The sequence below is a fragment of the Idiotropiscis lumnitzeri genome, chromosome 10 (genome assembly GCF_059441095.1).
Source record: "Idiotropiscis lumnitzeri isolate Australia: NSW breed Sydney's pygmy pipehorse chromosome 10, RoL_Ilum_1.0, whole genome shotgun sequence".
Taxonomy (NCBI): Eukaryota; Metazoa; Chordata; class Actinopteri; order Syngnathiformes; family Syngnathidae; genus Idiotropiscis; species Idiotropiscis lumnitzeri.
Genome location: NC_142400.1, coordinates 15,519,721 through 15,547,227, shown reverse-complemented (window position 1 = coordinate 15,547,227; position 27,507 = coordinate 15,519,721). Strand labels below are relative to the sequence as shown.

Sequence of the window (27,507 nt, the reverse complement as noted above, 5' to 3'; positions counted from 1 at the left end):
TAGCAATGTTCACAAACACCTTTGCCAGTCAAACAAATATAAGGTGTTTATTTCACATTCAAGGAAATGTGGCTCCAGGAACTTAAGTTTGCCACTTCCAGAAAAAAAGCAGTCAAATATCTCCTGCAGAAATGTATCAAGTGCTAAGCATTGAGTTAACATCTTTTACCTTTTTTTTCTTAAATCAAAGAGTTATCAGCCTAAAAAAAACGGAAAGCCTAATTATCCAAGTAAACCAGGTCAACATGTTCTGTACACAATCAATAAAAATGGCTGTCCTCATGAAAAACTAATTCAAAATGAGCTTTGACACCACTTTTTCTTTTGAATATTTTTTTAACTTCTCTTAATTAGAAAAATGAGTTTGTGACTGCCCTGCCAGTGACTTAAATCTGTGTTGGAACGAAGTCAGGGCCATTGGGATTTGGTAGATTATTTCACACATCTGGGCTTTTTGTTTTCCTTTAAATAATGTTTGTGCAACCACATTTAAGCACTCCTTCACAACTTCCCCATCACTTGAACGTTTTTTATGTTTCCCCAAAATCCATGATACTTTTAGTGAATATTCGTTTGCATGCCGCTGGGCTGTAAACGAAAACGTAAACATTTGTGATACCGCACTCGAAGTTCGATGTTTTTGCGTGCGCTCACCTCAAACGTCAGCGGATAACTTTGCAAAAAAGGGCGGTGCTTTGTTTCGTAGTGGCGCTTCGCAATGTTGCGACAGTTTCGGAGCATATGATGCACACTGGTTTTGAATCGGCTGCAGCCAGAACGAAACCAAATTTCTCCGTCCATTCATTGAAAACAACACGCATCGACCTCGCTAACTTTTTAGCAAGGCATACTGTCAGCAGCACTCTCTTCCGGTCTGCTGCGCAATTGGCAGTGGATCGTAAACAAAAGATTTGATTAGCTCAAATCAGTGACGCCTTTTCCGTATTAACTAGAATTGCAGCGCCAACGTTTGCGAATGCGCCCTGAAAAAAAATCATCAGAGATTGGACATGGGTCCGGTCCGAACCATCGCGCGGTCCGCCATTTGGTGATGCCTGATGTATACAGAACCTGACATTACTGCTTATTTTTTTGTTTCATTCCATTTTAAAAGTTTACCGTCCTACCCCCAATACGCATGACTGTGCAATATGCATGTGGCGCAAGTGTCATTGGACAACTGTTTACAAACTCGGGCTGCAACCGACCACTATTTTAACAAGTCATGAATGTCGAATTTTGTTGCTCAATTGATGAATCGGATTGAAAAAAAAATGTAAAAAGAGAATATTATTTCAAATTGACAGTGCCAGAAATGCACAAACATAAGGCCATAATGCCCAGTGTGAGTCTTTGCTAGGGTACTAAGATACTGGTTGGACCCTCTATCAGCCATCCCACTTTACCACTGTACACTCCCGTTGAAGTCAATAGCGGGTTTACTAGCTTTTTTTCTTGCTACAATCTTCACCTTCAGTTGAACCCCCTCAGTGATGCCTCCCCATACAGACAGACAGAGTAGAAAATGAAGAAAGATGGTGGTGTGGGTGGAAAGGAAGAGTGTGAAGAATGAGAATGCACAAACAATATAATGATAGAAAATTGACAAGAGAAAAAAGGGCAAGAGAAGGAAGTCAATGTTGCTTTCCATTATTACGGTCTCACCTAAATGCCAAATGCAACCTATGAGGTGTCTGTCCACAAATTGCATTATCTCGAAACAGCAAAGATGCTTGTACAGCGCTTTTAACCATCTGGGCATTTGTCAGACGATACACTTGAAGAGGACAGCCTGTATACACTCTGCAGACTGAATAGGCTCACATGAACTATGTATAGACACTTACACTAGATTGGCAATCATTCTTCATAGCTTTTAAGCAAAATGAGGCAAACTTCCTTGAAGATTTTGACGATAGCATGTAGGGCTGTCACTGTCGAATACCTTTTAAAATTGATTCTACCAATGATTTCTATCGATTAATCAATTAATTGGGTACAATTTCATTTAGTATCAGTATCCATTCATAAATCCATTCATCAGTTAATAACCAATTAATCAATTATTTTTATTCATTTGGTGTTGTTTATTGATTTAAAAGAACAAAGCAAAAAACAACTAAACCACTAGTAAGCAATATCACTCATCGTGCAACTCCTGCATTTTCATTTGCTGTTGCACATACGTGCAACTTTGTGACCTTGGTTACTATCCTCCTGAAAGTAGCCACGAAAAATCGGGCACTGAGTGGGCGTATAGAGCAAGAATGTAAACAGCAGCACACGATGCTGGTCTAAATACATAGAAGAAAGGGTCCAAAAATACCGCACCAGCATGTACGATTGATCAATACTTTCATGCTCTAACTATCTGTTGGTTGCCGAAAAAATAACTTACTTTACATTTCCTCCTCTCTATAGCTGTATGTAGACAAACACGATGCATCATGTGCTGGTTTCCCTGTTCTGTTGCTTTGTCGGTACATTTTTATTTTTTTTATGTGTGTGTGTGTATATATATATATATATATATATTTATATATATATATATATATATATATATATATTCATATTCATATTCATGCATACATGCAGCATACATGCACATACTTATTGCTTGAGAATATTGAGAATAGTAGGATTAACACAATATGGATGTTCCATGCATTTAGGACAGTTGAACAGCTCAGCCAAATTAAGCAACTGTGTCTTTCATTCATTGCTCTAGTTTGTGGTAAAATGCACATACAATGCGCAGACGATGATGACAATTATTTATTGGCAAATGAAGTCCACGCATCACATAAGGATGCAAAACCTTGGCAATAATTGCAGAGATGGCCTTCTGGAATTCACTTCGCCCTTTCCAATGATGATGGCAGTTTTTGAATTGCTTCCTTGATTGTTCTCTGATCGGTTGGTGCCACTTTTAGCGGCAGCAACTACAGCCAGCCGTCTCCCAAACTCCTCCATAGGGGGAATTGACTTATATGCTTCTCATGTTTGTTGTGTTGCCAAAGTATTTCATTTTAGCGCGACACCCTTTACGATACATATAACATGGCACTTGTCCAGTTCTCTTCTTATAGAAGCCAAAGTGATTCCATAAATCTGCTTTTAAATTAGGAGCATTTTGCATCTCAAAGAAAGGTGGATGGCAGTAATCCATGTTTTTTTTTTCCTTTTTGTATGTGCGCTTCCCAAAGTGTCCTGGAAATGTCGGTTGCCGTGCTTCTTAGTTCCGCATTATCTAGTACATTCTGTATTACTTTAATTCACATATTTGAATAATCAAAATGTGGACATTAGTGAATCGATTCTGATTGGTCCCTGTCTGAATCGTGATGCATGCTTTACACAGCAAATGGTTCTTCCTTGTTTTTGAACCCTTCTTCAGCAAACTTTAAGAATCTCACAATTGTAGGTACACAGCTGAGTTTCTTCTTATTTGTCTCCAGCCTTCTTTTTTTTATAGTTAACTTTTTCACCCGCAGTTGTTCAGCGCCACAAGTTCAACCTACAGTCATGACCTAGTATTCTAAGGGGGGAAAAAACAAATATTTGTTTATCTGAAGCGTGTCTTTCTCATATTTACTTTTTGTTTTGAGATTTTTATGCTGCTGGTTTTGCCTCCTTGTTTTTCAGTAACCCACGCATGATTTTCGGAATTTTAAAAACCCAAATAAGGGAATATTCGGGTTACTGCACACGTTTACAATATTTGTTTTTTAAAATGTTTATTGACTGCATGTAAACATAGCCATTATTGTTTAACCATGTGTCTCTGTCTTTGTTTTTGCTCTTCCTCTAGTTTACGACTGACTCTCTTGCTTTAGCTTAATCCTGCCTGCAAGGCAATGCTTCATGGTTTTTAAGCATCTCAACTCAATGAATGCAGAGCAGAAGAGGTGCTAGTTATCTGGTAAAGTCTATTGAGCAACTTAAGCATGGTGGGTTTTGCGCTGTTGGCTCAGCAAAATTAGACTCAGTGCATGTCAACGACATGTTTATGCACACTCACACATATATATATATATATATAAATAAATCCGATCGAACTGACACAAAGAATTTATAAACACTGTCACTGAATCCATGAGCTGCAGTAATATTAGTTATTTACCGCGGTCATACCTTTGCGACCGATTCCTTGAAGTTTCATCCAATTTCAAGAACTGTGACATTAAAAGTATAAAAAGCTTGGATCTTTGCAATTACTTTGTGGAGGCGGTGGGGAATCCAAGCTAACAAGGGATTTCTAATTCTAATTCTAATTTCATATGGGCAGTATTCACACAGCTTTTATGCATTCAATCGTCATGAGCCACCGAAACGTCCAACGTTGGGGAGTCTTCACCAGGCGCAGTGTTGATGTGATGTAACCCTAACGTTAAGTCCTTAACCCACTCAAAACGAAACGACTAGGGACGGCTCCTTTCTAAAACAGTCGGAGGAGAGTTCTCAAACTACTAACTAGATCTCCCGTAGCCGTCATTTTGACAGCCTGCGCTCTGGTAATGAATTAATAGCCTAAAATGATTATTACCTACTGTTTGAGTAGCAAGTAACGGTATGCTGTTTATTAAAATTCAGTTTCGGATATCTTTTCATGTAAATTATGTAATGTAGCTCCTCTCCCTGGGTCACCAGAGTCCACACAGTGCTGTCCTTCCCCCTGTGAGGCAGATGGGTGCGGGGCAGGTGTTGGAGCTTTAGACTGTTGCCGCCTGCCTAACACTCTGGCCTGGCCAGCCAAAAATGTCATGACTCTTATCACGTCTAACACTAATAGTACCTTGAACTGTGTCGCCTCTTCCAGTGCTGCCTGAGGCAACCTGGCTTCCTGGGACTCACTGTCTCAATCATCCGTAGATTCAGCTTCGTCAATATTTTGAAACAGATGTAATGCCTTCACTACTATATAACAATTTTTATTGACCATGTTGACCACTTTCGAAAATCAATGCCACCACTGAAAAGTGATTTATATGAAAACCCGGCGGGAATAATGACTCATAATTTTTTTTCATACATAAAAGAATAGCAGCACATGAAATCTTGAGAAATGTATTGACGCTTCAGGGAATTCTAGTGTTAAAACGGCACCCTGATGGAGTTGATGGCTGTATTACATCACCAGGAAGAAAATGCAAAGAACAGACTTTGGTACTTTCTGTAACTACTAATTTATCGCTACATTGTTAATGAGCCATTGCCTCCACTGCTCAGCAAAGCTGAGTTATGCCACGGAAGAACCTGTATATCCGGGTGCAGCAATGATAGCTTGATGTGCTGTCCTCATCTTTCATGTCATGACAAATACACGCGACCTCTCGCCAACAAGCAATGGTGAAAAGTTACCCAAAAACTTTGACAATTCAAACTAATTTTTCAGAATTGAAACCACTTCAAACCTTTGGCACCCGCCATTTCTGTATACTTATTTACACTCGTGTGAAAAAAAAAATAGAGCTGTAGTGAAAGAAAAAAAAAAAGGTAAATTTTTAAATTGAAATTCATGAATTTGAAACAACTAAAAATTACCGTGCGAAAAATTCACGGTAAATTTACTAAAAAAGTGAAACAGTAGAAATAAATTTCAATATTGTCCTCCCACTTCCCAGATGTCGTGTTTGTCCAGTTTTCTTCCCATCTTACCCTTTTCCACCGTACATTATGCTCTTTTATTTTATTTTATTTTTTTACTGAACACTCCACCCAACATCTGGGAGGCGTCTGCTATCCTGACAGATGTAGACAGCCCAGACCCCCAGACTTTGATGTCTCCCCTTGCATGTGGGGATCGGAGCTTGAGTGCTGGAACAAAACCCACAAACAAAAACCCTCTTGTTTTTATTTCCCCCCTTTTTTTTTTAGCTTCTTTTTTGTCCCTCTGCGGCTGCGCTGTTTTGTTGCTCAAAGATGCGACACAACATGCTTCACTTTGTTGCTTGTTGTCTGCCTTCAACATCTGTCTGCCTTTTCTACAACCATAACTCAGTTTCAGTTAGCTACGTTCAAAACCCGAGATGTCCATGGTTGCTCTAATCTTTTTTGGCCTAGAACCACTCAACCCTGTGTTCTGTTAGTGACAACTATATGCTCTATGCTAGTGGTTCTCAACAGTTGTCACCATCTTATTGTTGAAAAAATTGTGAACCAGTTTCAAGAAAATGATTAGTTATATTTGGTTACATAGTAGCTCGTGACAAGAGCACAATTGAGTAACATTTCCCAACAACCCACCAGTTGAGAATCACTGCACTGTACATTTATGATCATGCTGTGTTGTTTGCACACGGTGCACACATTGATCTGTCTGTTACAGAACTGAATACAGAATATTAGTGCTGGGGTAACGTGAGGTTTACAGTCAACAATTAAAGGGTAAAAAGCATCATCACGCAATATCCCCAAAGCCCTCCAAATATTAATCTTATTCTGAACTAATTACATATCCTGTATGTTATTTAAACTTTACCACCTGGTCTCCAAACATCATCACTAAACCTGTGGTGACATCAATTAAATGCTCCCAAGTCAGGTGTGAGACTGCTGCACTTTTCCAGTGCATGTTTTTCAGTATGAAACTAATTTAAAAAGTAAAAGCCCAATATTGAATGCACATTACATTGAATATTGATTTTTCACTTGTTGTCCCCTCAATCCCATTCTGGGTGCATCGTCATCACCCAATTGAGAATCGCTGGATTTGACAGCATTCAAAACAACCTTCACCCTTATCCATGTAGTATAGTCCTCATGTGTCAAACATGAGAGATTTCATTCACCTCTCCTGGGCCCCATGTAGTCATATTCTTTTACATATTGTATGCAGAAATGTGCTTCTTAAGAGCTCACCATATTGGGGAACAGAGACAGCAGAACGCGTGACCAAGTCAGCTGATGTTGCCTCATCAGCCTTCTACGTGCTACTTCATGTGGACACATTTTTTTTCAAAATCCGCTTGGTAGATCCTTTTGACCGCAATGTGAAAAGATGGACTGTAGAGTTTTTAAATTATCCATGTGCACGTGGAGTTAGCCTAATTTGCCCCTTGCCATCAAATCAGTATCAACCACTACACCCACTCACATGCTGACCCAGGCTGACCCTGGTCAACACGTATACACACACTCTCTAACCCTGACATTAGTCTGACCCTTCTTGTCTGGTTCAGTCACTCAGTGAAGGTGGGAGGGATGGTGGGGTGTCTAGACACTATCCTGTCTGTCTAGTTCTGATAAATATACACATGCATACACACACACATGCACCTGGGAGACAGGCAGGCTTTGGCTGTGCAGGAGTGTGCAAATGTAAGCAAATGTTGAGCCACCTCATTGATAAAATGAATACATTTTGTTCATCACACTAACAACACGGCCCTCTGTTTAAGTGCAGTTCATGAATATTGCAACATTGAATAGTGATAATATTAGATAATATTGTAATATTCATGATTATAGCCCGGCATTTAAAAAAATCTTTGCTCATGTTCTATTGATGCAAATGGAGATGGTGCAGATCTGTAAGTCATTTTCTGGAGCCTAGGCAAGTATATTGCCATCTAAGCATTGGGTCTCATCATATCAGCCTACTTCAGCTAAAAAGGAACTTAATCTGTACTCAAAATATGGAAAATGCATTTAGTGAAGATTCAGACCTCTGACTAAATGAAAAAATGTTAAAGGACATTTCACACTACTTAAACTTAAAACAGAATGTTGTTAGAAACTAATCAATCAAATCACAAAAGCATCCTTTGTTTTCATTATGCATTTGGATTAGCGTTGGATTATTAGCGTGTCATTTGTTAATTTGGCATGTGCTTGGCTGCATGCAAATGTCCTCAGAAGTGTATATTCTCATGGACAGAGATACTTGTACCATGTGTGGAGTTTTGCTACTGCAGCTTGAGAAATGACCGGTGTGTCTGCTGACCTGAAGGCTGCTCATCATGAGAACGGCAAAATGAAGTTTAACTGGCCCTTACAAGGCTCAAATCCATTGGTGACAGCCTTCCTCTCATGGCTCAACCTTATTCAGTTGAATCCAGTGTAGCTTGAAAGGTGTGCCTGATTGTGTTGCGTTCAGTCAGAAAGAAAAAGGAGGCAGACTGGAAAGAAGAAGAGCTATAATTATTTGTTCTGATGTCTAGCACCTTCTGTTTCACACACACACTCTCGCTGTTTCCGTGTTGCTTCCTCCCCCCTCCTTTAACAGTCTCTTTTTTTTATGTCCCCTTGTCTTACTGTCTTTTATGCCTGAATGATATATATTTTTTATTTCAGCTCTCACACACACACACTGTGCACACTTGACATAATCAAGCCATTTCTACTCTGGATTCAACTGCACTAAACTTGGTAGGGAGGCTGAAGTGATTTTACTGTAGTCTGGGAGGTGATCAGACTCTGCTCAGTTCTCCTGTGTGCTGTGTCACACACTCATCCTCACAGCCTGCTAAGAGAAGCTGTTTCATCCAGACTGATGTCAGACGTCTAGACCTCGCAGAGAACTCCCCCCAAGGGAGGAAGCGGTGTGTGCGTTTGTGCGTGCTCACCCAATTGTACCTCTGCTGTCTTGCCTTTTATCTCTTTCCTTCTCTTACCTCTTCCTTTTAACATTTCCAAATGTTTTAAGTGTGGGTGCTCTTTATTTCCGCTGTCTTTCCGTCTTCTAGTGCTCAGTGCCACTGCGTGAGTGTGCATGCCAGCTAGGTCGCTGCCATGGTGCCCCAGCAGCTCCGGGCCTTGTTGATCACAGCACCATGCTGAAGTGTTACCATAGTAACAGCAGTGGCAGCAGACAGGGCTGTGTGTGCATGTGTGTGTGTGTGTGTGGTGGGCAGCAGGCTGTGAACTCAGCAGGCCTCTAGCTTAGCTGGATCTCTCAGGAGAACTAAGTTTAAGCAAAGAAAGCGCCCTTTATTTTTGGTGTCTGCCTCAGTTAACTTTCTGCATGTTTTATGGAGCAGGTTGGTTGAGAAGGAATGAATTTAGGTCACGCGCCTAGAACTTGCGAACCAGTGTAGTGATACTGCGCTGGCAGTGCATCTCAACATGAAAAAAAGTGATGCAGTCTAAAGTATTGTCATGTTTATTGCATGCTGTAACTTTGAAGATGGTTATTTTCTAACCCGGAGATGTGCCAGGAAACTGAAAATTGTTTGAGGAACACATTTTGCCATGTTTATAAAGAAACGATCACCAGTCAATAAAGCAAGGTTTTCTATTCCAGAATGGTCAAGCTTTGTGGTTTACTGTTGGGCTGCGTTTCCCCAATTTGCCATCTGTTGCCATGATTCCTTAAAGTGCTGTGTTAGCCTTAGTGTGCTGTTTGGCTCTAATGGTGAGATTCAGTCTGTCTGATTATCTGAAATTAGCAGGTGGCTAATGGGCCATTCTCTACACGCTCAAGTTCGACTGTCAGCATACATCCACTGATTCATAGACAAAACAGCATTATGATTCAGGGGGAAAACTGTAAAACAAATCAGGCACACTGGTTTTGACAGTAACTAAGGTCAGATGCAAGGTGCAAGCTCAGATGTTAACAGGTCGCAACTGAATGGGCTTTTTGTGCATCGCTCTATAGACAGCTGTTGTTCTAATTTTCTATTCAGGCCCAAACTGAGTGAGATTGCCTTTATTAGTCAGAAATGAGTGACAACAAAATATTTAATTGCCATTCAATTCATTAGGAATTAATTTGGAGTCACAATTGTGGACCACCACACTCACTATGGAATGGATTTATACAATCTGCAAACTAGCTACAAATTACATAATATAATGTGATGCAAAATAGAGCCATGCGTGAGTGAACCGCTTTTACTTAGCTTATATGAAACCCAAAATAATACTCTCTGTTTTTAAAGATCTTTCTGTGGATAATTTACACTCTACCCATCTGCTCTGTTCGTTTGGTCACATTCCTACAATGAAACGACACGCAGGTCTGAATTTGTCCACAGTCTCTGACTGCTCTTTATTGACCGCCTTTTTGCACTGACTCGTCTGTTGAACTGTTTGACCTCTCGTTGGCCCTCAACACACGCCCACACACCCCCCCACACACACACACATTCTCTCTCTCTCTCTCTCTCTCTCTCTCTCTCTCGCTGTCTCTCTCCCTCTCTCTCTCTTTTGATTACGCTAGGTCACTGTATATTTGCTGCTGTTTATTCTTTCTAATAATTACATTTTTTTTGCATGTATAATGGAATCTTCTGTGTCTGGCACCCAAATTACTCTGTTAAGTTCTCCCTCACATTACTAACTACCTATCAATGACTAAGTCATTGACTAGGAGTGAGTGCAATAACCAATTAACGCATTGATTGGTTTTTGAGAATTTTCTCAGTTGTGTGTAAGTGACTGTGGATATTAGTCATGAAGCAATTTACTTCAAATTGAATAATAATTGTTGTTTTCTCCCTGTGATCGGCTGGTATACAGTCCTGGGTGTCAATACGTAAGCAGCTGGGATTGGTTCCAGATCTCCTGCGTCCCTGAGGACACAGCGTGATGAAAAATGGATTGGTGGATTATTTTTTTATGATTCCTTTTTGTTCTACTTGCCTCCAGCCGGTAGTGGTGCTCTCTCAACTTGGTGGTGACCTGAGGAAGACATGGCTTTTGCAATGGCCTACAGTCTAGCAGAGTTCCACTATGGCTCCTTTAAGTCAACGTGAAAATGTACAAACTTGAATTATGATTCAGTTTCTGATTTGATCGGCTACAGGTCAGAAAATGGGCCAAAACTGTTGATCATTGATTTTGATCAAACACAAATATAATCAGTCTGATTTCATGGAGGACTACAGAAATTATGATTCAATGCATTGCTCAGAGTAGACATAACACCAATCAGATGGATAGGATCAAAATCGGTCAATATTTAGCATTGTTTACAGCTGTTGAACCAAGATAGCAATAGTTTTAGCAAAAGAAAATTGCCAGTTATTCATGCCTTTTTTCCCCATTAATATCAGTGAAAAAGATGCTATAAATATTTTATTATATTTTGAATTTTTTGGGGAGGGGGGATTTTTGTTTAAGTAAATATATTTCTTTATTGTTTTGTTTTCTTTTCTTTTTTTCAAACTCTCTGATTGACCTCAAACCCCCAACCCCCAGCTCATCGCCCCCCCGCACCCCCGCATAAAGCTTAGCTGAGAGGCTGAAAGTGCAACAATTTTGGCAATTTTAAATCAGTCATCAAAATAATAGATTTATTTAATAACATAAGTTCAGGATTGACAGAGATTCTTCCAACACAATTCTCGACACTGATGAAAAGTAAATCAAGTTCCGCCCTAATAGCCAAGTTAGCATGCAGGCTTGTGAAGTGAGGCCATCAGTACCTCTGCATTACTTCAGTTTACATATGCTGATCTATCTTTAGACGGTGTGTGCTTATGCGTGTGTGTGTCGACACGCTCATCTTTCTCAACAAGACCCATTAAGTTGTAACTGCTTCTGTTTATTGTGGCACAAATTCAAATTGTAGCAATGTTTACGTGGGCCTCTGGATCCGCTTTCTGTCTGGCCGTTGCATTTCAACCAATTAACCGAGTATTTGTTGACGCCGTTTGATGTTGGGCAAAGCTCACTGCAAAATGTTCCTTTAACATGTTTGAATTCAACTCGGTAGCCGTTTTTGTCGCGTAAGGAGAAAAGAAACCAAGAAGGCTGACTTAGAAGGGAAAATGTTCAGACTGCTCAAGGAATAAGGGCACTACAGACGCCAGACTGATATTGTTTTGACAAGTGGATTACTGTTGTAATAACATGTGACTGGTGCTGGTAACGCAGACTGCCAGCACACTGCGTTCTCTTGGCCACTGTCAGAATAAGTGCTTGTACACTGTGTTCTGCAGCCTCTCAACTGAACCGGGTGTATGCATTGTTTTTCGGCATGATAGGTTTTCCCCATTGCTGCCACTTTCCTTTCATTCTCACGCTCTCATCCTTCCTTCCTCTCATCTTCACTCCTCCCCTCGCTTCCTTCCTCCTAAATATTTTGAGATCAGGCTTGCCTGTCACAGTCGACTTTTTCTTGCTCAGTTTTCTTCCAATTGGCTTTTTTAGTTTTGACATGTTTTCACCATCAGATGAACAGAGGAAGTGATATTTATACCAAGCTTACAGAAAGCCCTGTTTGACTTTGGTGTCTGTGCATGACACACCCTCCTGCTCAAGTCCACGATGACACATCACGGACCATGCGCCTCGGTTTTCTACGGCGGGAGTGCGCACACATGAGATTGAGTTATTGAGATGTTGATGTTAATTGATACATTTTTTGTTTGAATGCACTGTTCCTTCACTACTTAGTTACTTACAAAATGACATCACTGTTTACTTTTTTCTGTGATGATAAAGGTTCTTATACTTGAAGAAATGGTATAGAAGTTAGCACATGATCCAGTTTTTCTTCTCATTCACTCAAGACTGCAACAAACAAATATGATTGGTGGAATAGAGACATGGGAGCAAATGCAGATAGTCTTTTCCCCTCATGGCTTGTTTCGTAAATTTGAGTGTTCAGGCGTGATTTGATTTAGAGGCAGTACAATCACATAATTGTGTTGCCTATCCCAGCTGCCTTTGGGCGAGAGGCGGGGTTATACACTCTGGAACGGTTAGCAGCAAATTGCACACTTTGTCATTGTTAATGTGGAAATTTTCAGTCTGATATCTCAAGTTAATTCATAAATTAAAGCATTATGCATTTTTTAATGAAATTCAAATAACATATTCAGACTGGTCAATACATTCAGTATGTATATTTTTGCTATTCTACCATGGTGGGGGGCCTTAGTTTGTGCATATTCAGTCTGGCCTTAAGTGGGAAAAACTTTTGAATGCCCTGCACCGCTATACATTCAAGATGTACAGTTTGACTTATGCTTCCCCCTGCTGGTGCGGAAGCGTTACAACAGGCAGCCGTAATTGTATTTAACCGCAAGGTTGACCTCACTGAAGAAAATTAAATCAGTTGATTCCCTCACATTTATATTATGCTAATTAATTATTTTCTTTACTCTGCTGAGGCCTGGGTTTGAATCTCGAATTTCCCCATTGTGGGACTAATAAAGGCATTATTATTATTATTACAAACTAGAACAACATATCAATTGGATCCGGCATAAATTCCCGCCAAACTTCTTAAATTCATATTACAGTGATCATGTTGATGTTTTTGCAAATTAACCGTAATCTAAAATGATATTCGTCATAATCTATAGTGTGTAAAGGGACACAGGTGAATTGTTTTGTCCGCCTGTTGGTTTGGACTGTACAATACAGTTAGTGGGCATTGCAAAAAGACATTTCACCACAGTTTAACTTTCTTAGCCTGATTGTGTTGATATACGTACTTTTCATCATTGTTTTCGGATTCACAAGATACCGTTTGAAATGCTTTTTCCTTCTCCTTTCTTTTGTGTGCAGCTGAACTGGAGTTTGTTCAGATCATCATCATCATTGTGGTGATGACAGTCATGGTGGTGGTGATCATCTGCCTGCTCAACCATTACAAGCTCTCCACCTTCATAACGAGGCAGAGCCAGGCCCGGAGGCATGACCATTCCCTGCAACAGGTTAGTATCACAGCAGCTGACTGGGAGCCGTCTTAGGCTAAAGGAAACACACAGGTTAAATACTGTACTTTGTTATTCTCATTCTCATATTCTTCGGCATGCCTGGTGAACATGCTTGACTGAGAGCTGCAAGCATTTCCTTCTGCTCTGGTTTGTGACATTTGGGCCTTTCCGAAGCAAGACAAACAAAGCTTATCCAGTTTGTTGTCTGCCATGCGATCTCAAGCCAAATGCATGTTTCACTGCGGAAGTCGCTTTGCTCCTAACAGTGAGGTGAAACGGCTGAATTGGTTTCTTTACCGCCTTGATGTTTAATTCACCACAGCACCGTCTAGACTGTGGCGCCTCCTCCCCTTTTCTAAAATGTCAACACAGTGGGACAGACGCACAAACAAAAGACGAGCAAAAGTTCTGTGACAAATATTTGCGTTAGTTTTTTTTTTTTTAAATATATTTGGGTATTTTAATTAAATTAACTGAAGTTGGACAATGGTAGTAAAACGGACACCTTTTGAAAGGCTCCTAGTACTATCAAAATTCGAATAATCTTGGGCATTTCAGCAGCGTATAAATAATTAGTGTCTGAACTGTATGTGTTGTTATATCTTGTTTAATGGCTATACTTTGTAAATGATTGAACTGTCAGCCTGGTGCATTTATTATCGCCAAACACCGAATAGTAGCTCTGCTAACAGACTTTTTTTTATTTTTTGGGGGCAACGCTCCTGCCACACTTTTGCTTCATCATATCAAAACAAATTATTTAATAGAGGCATCTATGAATGAAAAAAAAAAGACTGAATGCAACATCACAAGCGCACACCATCCAAGCTCATGGCATAGAAACGAGCAGCAACAATAATGACCATGCCGCCGTGCCTTACTGGTTTAGTTTCACGAAACATACTCAGTCTGCAGAAACAATTTCCGGTCCGCGTGCATCATAACAGAAAACAGTCATTTAGGCAGTTGCATTACTTTGTTGTCGCTTCCATGCTGCCTCTCTTTAACGTGGCAAGGATCACCTCTTTTTGGTCCTTGCCGCTGAAAAGTGCAGGTATTCATTTTCCTCTTTCATCTTATGTACGCTCCCTAATTTGCTCTTTCATGTATTCCCCAGTCCCATGATTTTGCTTTTTTTTTTTTTTTTACAATGTATGAAATGTGTAACATCAGGCATAGAGACGTGCAAGAGTTGCATTGTCATTGTCTTTGTCTTTGGTTGTGTTTGCGTAGGATGGGTGCCTGTGGCCTTCAGACAGCAACTCGCGACAAGGAGCCTCAGAGGTAACACATTGCCACACTGAACTCTCCTGCACCTAGACTACCAGACTGTGTGTGGAGGCCGACAGAGCCTTCAACAAAGACTTAAACAAGTGAACAGAAAACAAATTGACCGCATTGTGATTTTCCAGCTAGAGTGCGTTCCAACGACAGCATACCAAGATATAAAGAATACCGCCTGCCATTGTCAACACATTAATAGCTAAATGTGTGGATTTTATTTTTTAATCAAAAATAATTGTGAAGCCTTTTGTTTGACATATTTATGCTGTGCTGGGGCCATTTTATTTCGCATGTCAACACAGCAACTAACAACGGGCTTGATCATTTCAAATAGTTTGATCCGTTAACTGAGTGCAAGCGTATGGAGTCAGTTGTTTAGTGTTTTGTGACAGATGTTTCACAACAGGAGTCTTGTTGCAATGCTCTAATATCAAACTGAAGTTTGCCAACGCTTGCTCATGACTCGCATAACCAGGTGTGTCCAAAGTTTTGACTCAGACTTGACATGGCTCAATACCGGTAACCACGGTGATATCACACGTGTGTCACTGGAATGTAAACAAATATAACAAAAAAAAACGATAGTAATAATTCTGTACTTAAATCGCTTTCTTGTTTGTTACATAGAAATTCTTTTTTGAATAAGAACTTTTTCATTCAAAAAACATCTTTATTCAGTCACTTCTGCCATCAGTAATTGCGTGATCTCACAGATGTGATTGAGACTAACATGCGCGCACCTCTTTTAAAACAGTATGTCTGAATAAATACTCAAGAATATTGCGTTGAATGCCGCCACCGAGTTGTTGCCATGGCAGAATTGTTCACTTAGTCAGAACACAAATCTATTGGCATCCCCAGTGCGGTTGCTTGTCAATGTTTAATCAACAAGGAATGCTTTGTAATAGCGCCAGATACAACTATGGAACTGGTTTCCAAATCACATCAAGTCTGGCATGTTCTCAAAGACAAACAAATGCCAATATAGTCTCTGTGACCGTTGATCTGTTTGCTTCATGGTGTCCATGCCAGATGGAGCCACTTACAAATGGCGATGGGAGGGGAATATCACAAACAGCTCCAGGGGGATTGGAGCGCACGATTATGACGATGATTATTGACTTGTTGCAAAGCGAAGCGAAGCTGCAGGGAAGTTCCACCGGGTGAACTTTGGCTACAACGAGTGTCTTTGGCTCGGTTGTCGTTGCTGGCACTCAAAAGGCCTTCCATGTCAACAAATATTAAACAATGGGAGGATCGTAATAGTTTTGGTGTGAAGCGCTAAAGGCCACAGCGCGTGCGTGTGTATGCGCGCGTGTGCGTTTGGTGCGTCATTAATCAGCCGCACCTCCCCTGACACTGTCTAGACAGCCGTCTGAGAGCTGCCCTGCTCCACTGCGCTCTGCTCCCTCTATCAGCTCCGCACCTTTCTCCCCCACAACACCCCCCCCGTCTATCAATCTGTCTCGTCCGCTTCTATAGCGCTTGCTATTTTTCTCGATTCCATCTCTTATTTCCTCCTTTGTCTCTCGACCTTTGTTTCTGCTTGCTCTCCATTTGCGGCTCCCATGTCTCATTAGCTTTCACCGCTTCCTTTTTATTATTTGAGTTCCATTGTACTGTCTTTCTCATATTTCAAATAGTCCCATCCTTTACTATGCTCCTCACCCCCATAAGTGCCCCCCTCCCCCTTTTATCATTTTCCAGTCAGCTGTCCTCACTATCCAGACTACCTGTTTGTTGGGGTGTATGACACAAAATGCTTAATTGAAATGTTTTCCCTCTGAAAGCAGCTCACCAGAGTTGATGTTTTAAATTGGTGAGAAATGATAGCAGAGCCAAAACGAGGTGAAACAGTTTCTCTTTTGTGTTTGCTCAGATGTCCCCAGCAGTAATTGTGTCAGTTGCAAGTGTTACTGTTCGCTATTCGTAACATGACATGATGAGTCAATGTTACTTAAAATGTTGCTTACATGTTGGGCATTTTGGATGAAAATGGCATGCTAGCGTCACCCGGGGGAGTTAATAGTAGGGCGGGGCAAAGCGGAGTGATGAATTAATTTTATTTACTAGTTAGGGTTTGTCAGACCTTTTTAAAGGAATTATTCAGGTGCTTTCAGGCTTTCAAGCGCATTAGAATTTAATTTGTACCGCTGAGTCGTCGTCTTGGTCCATTTGTCGGCAATGAACTCCACAAGCAACAGCTTTCATGTTTGTTGAAAAAGTTTAAAGCACAGAGTTGTTGTTTGGATTGAAAGAAGACGCAAGGCAGGAAACGGACCGCAAATCCACAGAGGCCGTTTAGTTGTTTCCAGAATTTGGAGTGAATTCAATATTCCCAAAAGTCACATTTTGCACAACGCTTTTGTGTTGCATCTTGCATCAAGAACAAAAGCGAGTGGTGCTCTTTTGATCGCTGTTTGCAGGATTACTTAAAGTACACGAGTGAGTTCCATGAAAGTTTGGCACATGATGGACGCGTGTGCACATGAAACCCGTGAGCAAATTGATCCACAAAAGCAGATGGACAATGGCTGCAAGAACGTGTTTGTCGCAGAAGCGCTCTGTAATCGTCTGCTGTCCACAGAGTGCAATTCCAGTTTCGTTTTGTCACATTTCCCCTGGGGAGAGATTTCATATTCGTTTTTATTTACACCTTGTTTATTTGAGATCCTGTCCTTTCCTGACATAGCGGACAAGCTGAAAAATGATTAAGACATTCATTTCATAAGCTTTACCCTCTCAATTTTAAGATGAACCCAAATGTTCCCGCACAAATCGAACTTTCGGTTACCGCAAGCAATCTTTCACCTGAAAGTTGCACTTTATGAAACAAGACACCAAGTATTGCCTCATTCATATTTGACTTACTAAGCCGAGCATTTGTGTCTCTCAGGTGTTATATGCGCCCCAGGCCAGGGATCGCTTCAGCGCTCCCGCCTTCATGCACAGAGACCGCTTCAGCCGCTTCCAGCCCACCTACCCGTACCTGCAACACCAGATTGACCTGCCGCCCACCATCTCGCTGTCAGACGGCGAGGAGCCCCCGCCGTACCAGGGACCCTGCACCCTGCAGCTTCGTGACCCCGAGCAACAGATGGAGCTTAATCGGGAGTCGGTGAGGGCGCCGCCGAACCGGACCATCTACGACAGCGACTTGATCGACATGGGGGGCGGCGGAGGGCCGAGCGGTCCCAGGCCACCGAGCAGTAACTCGGGCATCAGCGTGGCCAACTCTAATATCCATGGGCGCATGGAAGCCCCACCGCCCCCGTACAGCGACGTGATTGGCTCGACGTTCTTTCTTCACCAGCTAAGCAATAACCAAAGGGTGGGGGAGTGCGGGGGGCTTGGAAGCAGGATGATCCAGCAGCAGAGCCAATCAGAAAGCACAATAGAACCTTCCAAGACGAAGGACGGCCAACCGGAGGACCTGGTGTGAGCGGGACCAACCAAAGACCTTGGTCTCTTGAGCTCGCTCCTCTTTCCAAACTCCCGTGCACAACAAACGACATCTTTAGCTTCTACTAATAAGGAAAGAGAGGACGACACTTTTGCATTTGGATGTGGCTCTTTTTGCTAACTGGTCAGCAAGCGCTGCTGGGGCAGGATTATACTGAGCATGGAGGCTTTTTGTCTTCAACAGAAAACGTTCGAGGACACCGATTATTATTATTATTATTTTTTTTTAATCCTCCCTCATCCCTGTTGGTGGCGACCTTAACTGGAGCGATGGAGAAGGGTCCACCCCTCCCCCCTTTTTTTTCTTAAGTTCCACTTCTTTTGGACCGGGATCTGTGCACAAAGCCAGGACTGAGAATCAAAGGACCTAAACAAAACAAGTGACTCACACACACACACGCACGCACACACACACACAAATCTTAGTGCCAAGGTTCACGAGGAAACAAAACAAGGGGAGAGGAAGAAAAAAAGGCAGACTTTGAAAAATAGAAGTTATCTAAAAGTTGCACTATCTTTTTGTTGTTAAAGAGGGAACTTATATGTTTAATTTTGTTTTCTGTCTCACAAATGGACCGAGTGACTGAACTTAAGCTCCAAAGGTGTTTGGGAGCAAAAACCAAGTATTATAAGCTTATGTCCTTCCTCTTTATTTTTATTTTATTTTTTATTTTTTTTTTTTGAAGCGTCAGCAAATACTTGTACCCAGCCTACCACATCTCGGCCTGCTTTCACCACAGGCACATTGAGACTGGATTCCAACAACTCTGCCGTGCTTCATCTGGGCAGAACACGCTTGAGCCAGTGAATGTTGCTGGGCAGCTGGGTGGACAAACTCCAAGATTGAAAAGTGCCTCGCAACGTGCTGTGAGACATTCTCTTCTTGGATTCCAAGTTAAAAAATGAAACCATCCAAATTGTACACCTAACTCCTCGCTTGAATTGTTTTATTAAGATAACTACACCGATCACTAAAAAAGGACCTGCAGTATTTTCATGTTCACAAAAGTGACCTTTATCTGGATCTGCACCAAAATGACAGTAATACTTTTTTGCATAATCATGCTCACTGGCAAACAAACGACGACGTGCTCATGAAAAGCCTCCTTTAAACTGTCCACCCAGCTGTCTGCTCATAGCAGTGTCCCGCCTCCTCTTTCCTGTTCCATGACCCCATCTAACCCAAGCCCCCCCCCTCCCTCGCCACCACCACCACCCCGCCAAACAGCGCATTCTGAATGAACTCTTGCCATGACGCTGGTGAAAAATCTCCACTCTCTATCATATCTCTACAATGGCCAATCAAAGCAAGACGACACAATGCGACGTTTCCTGTGGACGTCAAGATTTCGTGCAAACAGTCCAAGGGCTACGGGAGGGCTCCCTTTTTGGAACGGGAGAACAAACTGTTTGAAAATCTCGCCTTTTTCTCTCCTCATTGTTGCCTTCTCCTCTATCCGTGTGCTTTCTCTTTTCTTCAGCTTGTTTTCATTGGAAACATTCAGTGTCCCCTCCCTACTGCTTCCTCTCCTCGTCTGCTTTTTTTTTTTTTTTTTTAAACAACTCTTTGACAAACACTCATCTTCATCTTCCTTCGATCCATGTGGAGAATATAATGCTGAGTCCGCCAAGCCCCTTTAAAGTGGAGACTGGATCTGCTTGAGCACCGGGCTCATCCAGGCGTCTGCTTCCTTCTGGCTGCAGTGTGTATGTGTGTGTGCGTGTGCGCGCGTGTATGTGCGTGTTTGTCGGTGAGACCTTTTAACAACACAAAAAAGTACTTAATGTTTCTGCTGAAGCCAAGCGTGCGTGTCGGTGTGTGCACATGCTTGTGTGTTTTTGGCTGCTTTGTCTAAGTTTCGACATTCAAGGACATTTGGCACTTGTCCACAGTAGCGCAGAATTAATGAAGCCTTCATTAGAATTCAGAGTGTCACTTTACAAAGCCAGAGGTGCATGATGGGAGTGATTATAGTTAAATTAAAAAAAAGAAAAAAAAAAAAGCATGCCGCTGGTCAATCTAGCCTATAGGTTCCATTTTGACCCGCTTTAATTTTTTTTTTTTTTTTTTTTAACATAGCTCTACTAATCTGATTTTAGAACATCAACACTGGCCTCAATAGTTTGTTTGCCCTAAGGGGCAAGTCGTTTGTCCAAAGAATGGCACTGCAATATCCTGATCAAAAGATCCCATAAAACAACAGGGGGTCCACCACTTTGCAGTATGCAATCAAGTTCCTTGCACACCATTCGTCCCCTCAACATTTTGTATATAAGGACCATCGTAAAGCGACAAACCCATCTCAATGATTTTTTCCCCCCTTGATATCACCTCATACAACACATAATTGAAAAGTATCAGCATGGAGGCCTTAATGAACTGATAGTTCCACGTTATGCTGAAGTGCAAAATGCTCAAATCTCATCACTTTGATTGAAAGCATTCTCATTTTGTGTGTGCGTGTTACGTTGCTGCTGCTATTGCTGCTACTGCAATTGATTTTGTTTTGTTTTTTTTCTGCTACTGCTGCTCGTCAAGCCCTCCACCCACCCTCTGAACCCATCTCTTCCCTCAAGCCATCAAAACATACCAGAGGTTTGATCCTCTGCAGTCAAAACTTTCCGTATTGGGACCAAAATTGGACTCATGTGAGGCGAAGGAAATGGTATCGATCATTTTCTTCATTGATGACACGATTGTCCCAAAACGTTTGGGCCTTTGACTCGGAGGTGCTGCTTCAAAGTCCATTTGTTTGCTTTTTCTTCTTTCTTCCTCGCTTCTTCTGTCTTACTCGTTGTGGCTTGTAAATGAGGGATACAAAGATGAACATTGTTTTCTACAAGGAGGTTTGCATGTTACAATTATGTGAGTTTGGGGGGGATAATAAGGTGCCTAATGTTCATGTTTGAGCAGACCACATCAGTCTTACTGCTGCTTTTGGAGTTGTTACAGCTGCTTTCCTGAGGGTGCGCCAACTGTATGAGGGCGGACAGAGACAATGCTGACGTTAGCCAATTGAGCAACCCCGGAACACACGCTGATTCCCATCCAAACATGGCCTCCACATACGCAAGGCACGTTTGTGTTTTGTTGGAATTACAGCCACGTTTCACCTGTGCACACACGACCCAACATTGAGCATGTTGAGCTCCCAAGTTCATAATACGAGCAGCACACTGCTCGCAAGACAAGTTGAGAGCCCCTCCACAGTAAAGCAGCTGGAACCATTTCAACCAGCAAGTTGGCGTGTGTGCGTGCGTCTGCGCGTGTGTGCGGAGCAGACATAGGAACCCACTTGCACTCAAAAAGCTCCCACCTTCGTTGTGCCTCACTTCCAACGGTGCTTTTTCAGTAGTCTGTCTTTTGTTTGTAAGGTGCTGTATATAACTTGAATATATATTATGCACATATCCTACCCAATGGGTAGACACCACAAAAATGTTGTAAATAATGTATAGAAAATATAAAACTTAAGAAGGCAGCATCAAATTTGTAAAGGCCTACTAGTTAAAAAAAATATATATACTTTGTCTTTTTTTTTTTGAAACATGAAAGTTTGCTTCGAATATGATTACAGCGCAAAAAGTGCTCCCTCACAATACTATCAAGTGGAGTGGTGCCGAGAAACAATGAGATGGTTGAAGACTTTGACCCTTGTCGCCATTCTTTAGTTACTGGCTGGCAGTTTTCTTAAAGCCACGAAGGACTATCCAAAAGCATTTATGGCACACACGCTGTGTTGTGTGTATGCTGCAACCTAAGCCAGGCCAGGTTAAGGTCAACTTGCATCGTTCAACGTCCATCTATATGGGACATGTCTACAAGTCTGACGTCCACTGCAGTTGGAGAAATAAACGATATGTTTGTATCCGCCTATCTTTTCATGTGCTGTAGTTAGTGTTAGGGATGGGCATAATAATTGATTACAGTAAATGAGGCAAAATGTCAAAAAGATGATGATTTGGAAAAGTCAACCCGCACGGACGTCTGTAACTCCAGGCAGCAGCATTCTGCTCAATACAACACTGGTATTGAAAGAGGAGTGCAGAACATTCAGAGAGAGAGAATTGGTCAAGACAATTTAGTCAAATGCCCTTTCCTTAGTTTACTTGAAGGTTTGTATAGCTGCCAAAGTATAATCTGACGAGATACAAACCTCGAGTAACTGGTTGAAGCATTTTATGTCCATAAGGACATGACACAAGATTGTCAAACGACACCATTTAGGGAAAAGGGTCATTCTCTTGTATTTGTGTATGCGAACTCGCAAGCAGTTAAAGAAAACAGGAAAACTGCAGATTAATCAGTTAATTGTACTTTATTTTTTTTGTGTACATGTTAAGATGGCACAATATGTTTCAGCAAACTCGTGTGTTGTTTAATCTGCAGTCATTTATTTACAGACATACTGAAAAATACTCCACTGTACAATAACAACAGCGCATGTTCATTCTTCTTTATAGACGATGTACATAGCAATGTGCCATTTTTTTCTTCAAAGCACCAAATAAGTGGCAGTTGTCTCTATTGTTCAACTTTGGATGAAGCTCTGTTAGCGCTCCTCGTTCTGTTTGTGTTTTTTTTCCCCCCCTGTTTGTTTCCTGCTCTCGCTTGAAGAATTAACTTAGATTCAAGATGATTTCTCTTTTTGAATTATCTGTGCGGCACGCTCCTTATTTCCGTTTTAATTGGACGTCTGGTCTCAAGTGCTAATGATGTTTCATAGACAATGTCAAAGATTTCTCATTTTCATCATCGGTCGTCTTTGTCATGACGGTTACGTTAGGACTGCTTCCGTCTTAAGTTTAGCATCATTGGTTTGCTTTATTTACAAATGTAACCTTTGTGTTTCTACACCTTGCCCCACCCCCCTCGACGTGTGTGAAAGTATGTGCACGCACACAGAGGGATAAAATGTTCTTTTTTTTTTATTTAAGCATTTGTGATGTACTAGGTTTTAGGCCTAAGGTCTGTTATTGCAATACTTTTACAAAAAAGACAAAAAAAAAGAAAAAATGTTGCTCCAAGTGCTGTTGTAGTCAAAACTTTTGTTTGTAATCATGCTGTAGTCAAACTACAGTGTAAAATGAATAAAACTTTAAAAGTGGCTAATTTTGCGTGTGTGTGTGTATTTTGGGGGTTTTTGTTGTAAATTTCAGACTTGCTAGGCTATTTGCTTGTACGCTTACACCAACCTGAGTCATGAGCTAATTGGTCAACTTTTAAAGCATCACAATTTCCAATAGACATCAGTGCAAATGAAGTAAAAAAAACGACCATTCAATTGCCTGGCATGAGTTACAATACACGCGAAAGCTTTTGGAATCCAAATTATAATTCTGAACCAACTGTGAGGCATGATAACCATCCGTTCCACGTGCATACAGTGGCCAGGATCATATAATTAGGTACGGACGGAAACTCATGACCTGAAAATCCCTTGTTCAAGTTCCGATCTTGCCGTGCTGCTTGGCAACACACAATGTCATGCAATGGTTGCAGTGAAATGAGTGCAATTCATAATTTTATGACAGGCCTGCACAGAAAAGGAATTTTTAAATCTTAAAAAAATTAGCATTTTTGACAGACCCTATATATAAAAATATAGAAAATCTGATTTCACAGTTTTTGTGTGTGTGGGCTGCTCCAATAATCTCAAAATTCACACAGGTACAGAATGCTACCCACAAGAAGATTTTTGGTCATAAATTGTATGTTTATTTAAGATTGTTGGCCCGACCAGTCACAAATCCTAATATCGTGACAAATCCTCTCTGATCACACCTTTGACAAAAGGATCTTATTATTCTTTTGGTTTGCTAAATGTTGAAAGTCGATATGTTAGCATCACAGATGGGGCACTCGAGCCATATCATATTACTTGAGTTGCTAATTTTCAGATTTGCGACTTGCTTGCCTAAAACTTGGGAACGACTGGACTTGGACTTGAACTGGATAACATGACAAGTCATCTCATTTATAGTATACAGCGCAGAATGCGAAAGACATGCAATACATTCATATGGCATTGTATGCTTTCATGTAAATTTGACCAATCAGATGAAACCTTAAATGAGCATCACTATCCAATAGGAGAGCAGTATTAACAACATTAAAAAAAAAATTTGACAGGAATACATGCAGATTTTTTCCGCATGTAATTCATTTGAATAAAGAGGTCATTTCTTTAGGTATATTTTAAATTTCGATATTACAGTATGCAACATGGTATCGCAGATTGCATGTTTTTATAATATCGTGCCGCCCTACTTTAAATATATCAGAGTTATCTTGCAGGGGTGGGCAAACTTTTTGATTGGCGGGCCACAATGGGTTCTAAAATTTGACAGAGGGGCCGAACCAGGAGCAGATGGATGGAGTGTTTTGGTAACCTCACCTCATCGGAGAAAAAAAATACATTTAATTTTAAATGAAAGTGAACAAAAGCATTACAACAATATATATCTCTTTGACACACCACAGTATTTAGAAAATAAAACGTTAACACGGTTTATTGATTTAATTTTTTTCAAGTTCGGCGGGCCGGATGAAAACGTTTAACGGGCCCCGTGTGGCCCCCGGGCCGTAGTTTGTCCATGACTGATGTAGGGCATCTTTGAGTGTCATTTCATATCTTGAGGCTGTGCCATCTGTCCTCGTTTTTGAAAATCAAAATATGGTCATCCTACTACAACGCAGGGTATTTTTTTATGAGCGTGTTCTCCATATTTGATGTGGCAGCACGCCCATCAAGTTTCGCACTTTTACTTAACTCATCCTCAAATAGGGACAAGCTCCAAAGTGGCTGGTTTTCGTTCACCCTTTTACACACACTATTTAGATTTGGGTAACATTAGCACCAGAAACAATCTATGGGACGAGACAAGACGTAAGCGGCGTTGTTAGGATTGGCCCTTAGTTGTGACTTGCTCTTATGTGACTCAGTGGCACAAAAAGCGCATAGGTGCGTCACGCTGAGGGGGCGCCAAAGCGATGGGAACAAAATAATTTTGGAGTGGCCATTTTATGTATTAAACGGCGGTTTGTTCACGGGTATGGTTTGATCTAATCATAAATACTAAAAGAGGAACATCACTGATTTATTTTTTTTTAATATGATGCAGAAAGAAAAATCCCCATCATTGGATAAATGAGACCAGGCACCATTTTCTTTGTTGGATTTCTATTTTCTAAACGAGCATTAGCGGCTATTTCTGCATTTCGGAGGTTAAGGAAGAAATGGAGAAAGGAGTCTAATGAGGATACCCGCCAACCTCACAATCCAAAGTTTCTAGTACTGCTGTGTTTTCAGTCCATGTGCCGAGTTAGATCAAGAACTGTTTTCTTTTTTCCAAAACACAGCAAATATGCTGATTTGTTCTTTTTTATATGCAGCCTTGTGAAGGTCAAATCCAGGATACATTAAAAATCAAGCTCCTTCTCAGTCAGTGTTTTTGTTAAACAGTCTCATAGATCCTCTTGAGCCAGAAGCAAATGACTCACTCTGCCCTGTAAAGTAATGATATGCATAAAGCATATGTCTTGGTATATAATTCAACAGCAACACACACTTATTTATAGACAGACCCCATCTGGCAACTTGTCATAACATTCACAGGAGTGAAACAAAGTTAACGTTCAAAGTACTTACACTCACTTGTCTGCAGAGGGAAGGTGGGCAGGGCCCCGCCTCCTGTCCGCTCTGTAACCTTCTGCGGCAAAAAATGAAAACTTAAAAAAAAAAAAAAAAAAAGCTGCAAGGAGCACAACAACTCCGATGCGGTTCACATTCCTCCTTAGTTTGCCCTTTTTCAAATACGACACACAAACAAATCCTTTGAGCTGCATCTTGGCCGCAGTACCTGAGCTTGAGGGAAGTTCATGCTTTTGTCACGCCTAAAGAAAAAAGCTCTTTCTTCAAATATTCCCCAAGGAAAGGAAAGGAAATACAAATAATAAGTTGCATAATCAAACCATTGCCCTTATAAAACCTTATTAAGTGACCCTATTCGTAACATTCCAACATGTTTCACACTTATATAGGTCAATGAATGATAAGTACCCTAAATTTAGTATTCTTCGTAGCTTACAGTACATTAACAGAGCTTCACTTTTTCCAGGTGCCGACCGCTTAATTGAAGTCCACCTGATGTAAATTCAGTAATGTGGACATGGTTTGGAACTTTTTATTTTTTCCAAGTCACTTTCATATATGGCCCTTGATCAGATACATATCGGATTTCTTGCAATGCGGCCTCAGACTGAACAGACAGGTCACATGTATTCGACATAAACGTCATCAAAACTCAACTTGCGCCCCGTGCGGGCAGGCAGAGTGTTTGGGAGGGAGATTTGAAAATTTTGCATGAATCTGCAAAGATGTTTTGAGTAACATTATAGAATTTGTATTTGACTTTAATTTAAACCTAAAACATGGAGCATAAAGTGGACGTTTGGGGTGATAGTAGTAATTCAGCTATGAAGACGGTTCATTTCTTGTGCATGGCAATGACTTGACATCATCTTTTAGATGTGTCCATGAAATGAGGAGCTCAAAATTCTTCGCCTCATTTCCCCAAAATATTTCAGCCGGCATTACTCCTCTGTAGATATTAGATCATAAAAAGATGAGGCCCAACGCGATTTCTGTAAACACAACATTGTAAGTGCACTTTAGGGACACGTTTGGTTTCGCACACCAGATAGACTGAAGTCGCAATTAATATGCAATGTGAACGATTAGACAAAAAAAATTGGATTTCACAGAAAAATCTCCATTGAGTATCAAGACCTGCGATCTGGACGTAGCCTAAGGTGCCATCATGGACCAAAACCAAGCATGGAGTCAAAGGAATTGTCTGTAGATAGGATTGTCTCGAGGCACTAATCTGGTGAAGGGTAGAGGAAAAAAAGTATATATATATATATATATAATATAGATCCATACATTTCAAGTGAAAAATTAATCATGTTTATTATACATATTTAAATGCCTGTTCAAATTGTGCAAAAATATTAGCTTACAATAATAAATAAATCTACTTTTTAGGAATAAAACCTCCATCTCAATGTTGATGAAAATGAAGGTATGTTTATGTTGGTCATGATGTTAGTGCTTGGAGAGTCAAGTATTATTTTAGGTTG

The 27,507-nt window shown here is 40.9% G+C and overlaps 1 protein-coding gene across 2 annotated transcripts in view; it reads left to right on the top strand.

The window, feature by feature from the left end:
* Nucleotides 1-23,475, top strand: part of LOC148329492 (low-density lipoprotein receptor class A domain-containing protein 4-like) — a 146,369-nt gene extending 122,894 nt beyond the window's left edge. For both annotated transcript variants that reach the window (XM_088307365.1, XM_088307366.1), the window contains 3 exons: nt 13,465-13,613; nt 14,850-14,900; nt 17,797-23,475. In XM_088307365.1, the coding sequence (XP_088163491.1) occupies nt 13,465-13,613; nt 14,850-14,900; nt 17,797-18,342 (746 nt within the window). In that variant the 3' untranslated portion in view covers nt 18,343-23,475. The remainder of the gene's footprint in view (nt 1-13,464; nt 13,614-14,849; nt 14,901-17,796) is intronic.
* The last annotated feature ends 4,032 nt before the right edge of the window (nt 23,476-27,507 follow it).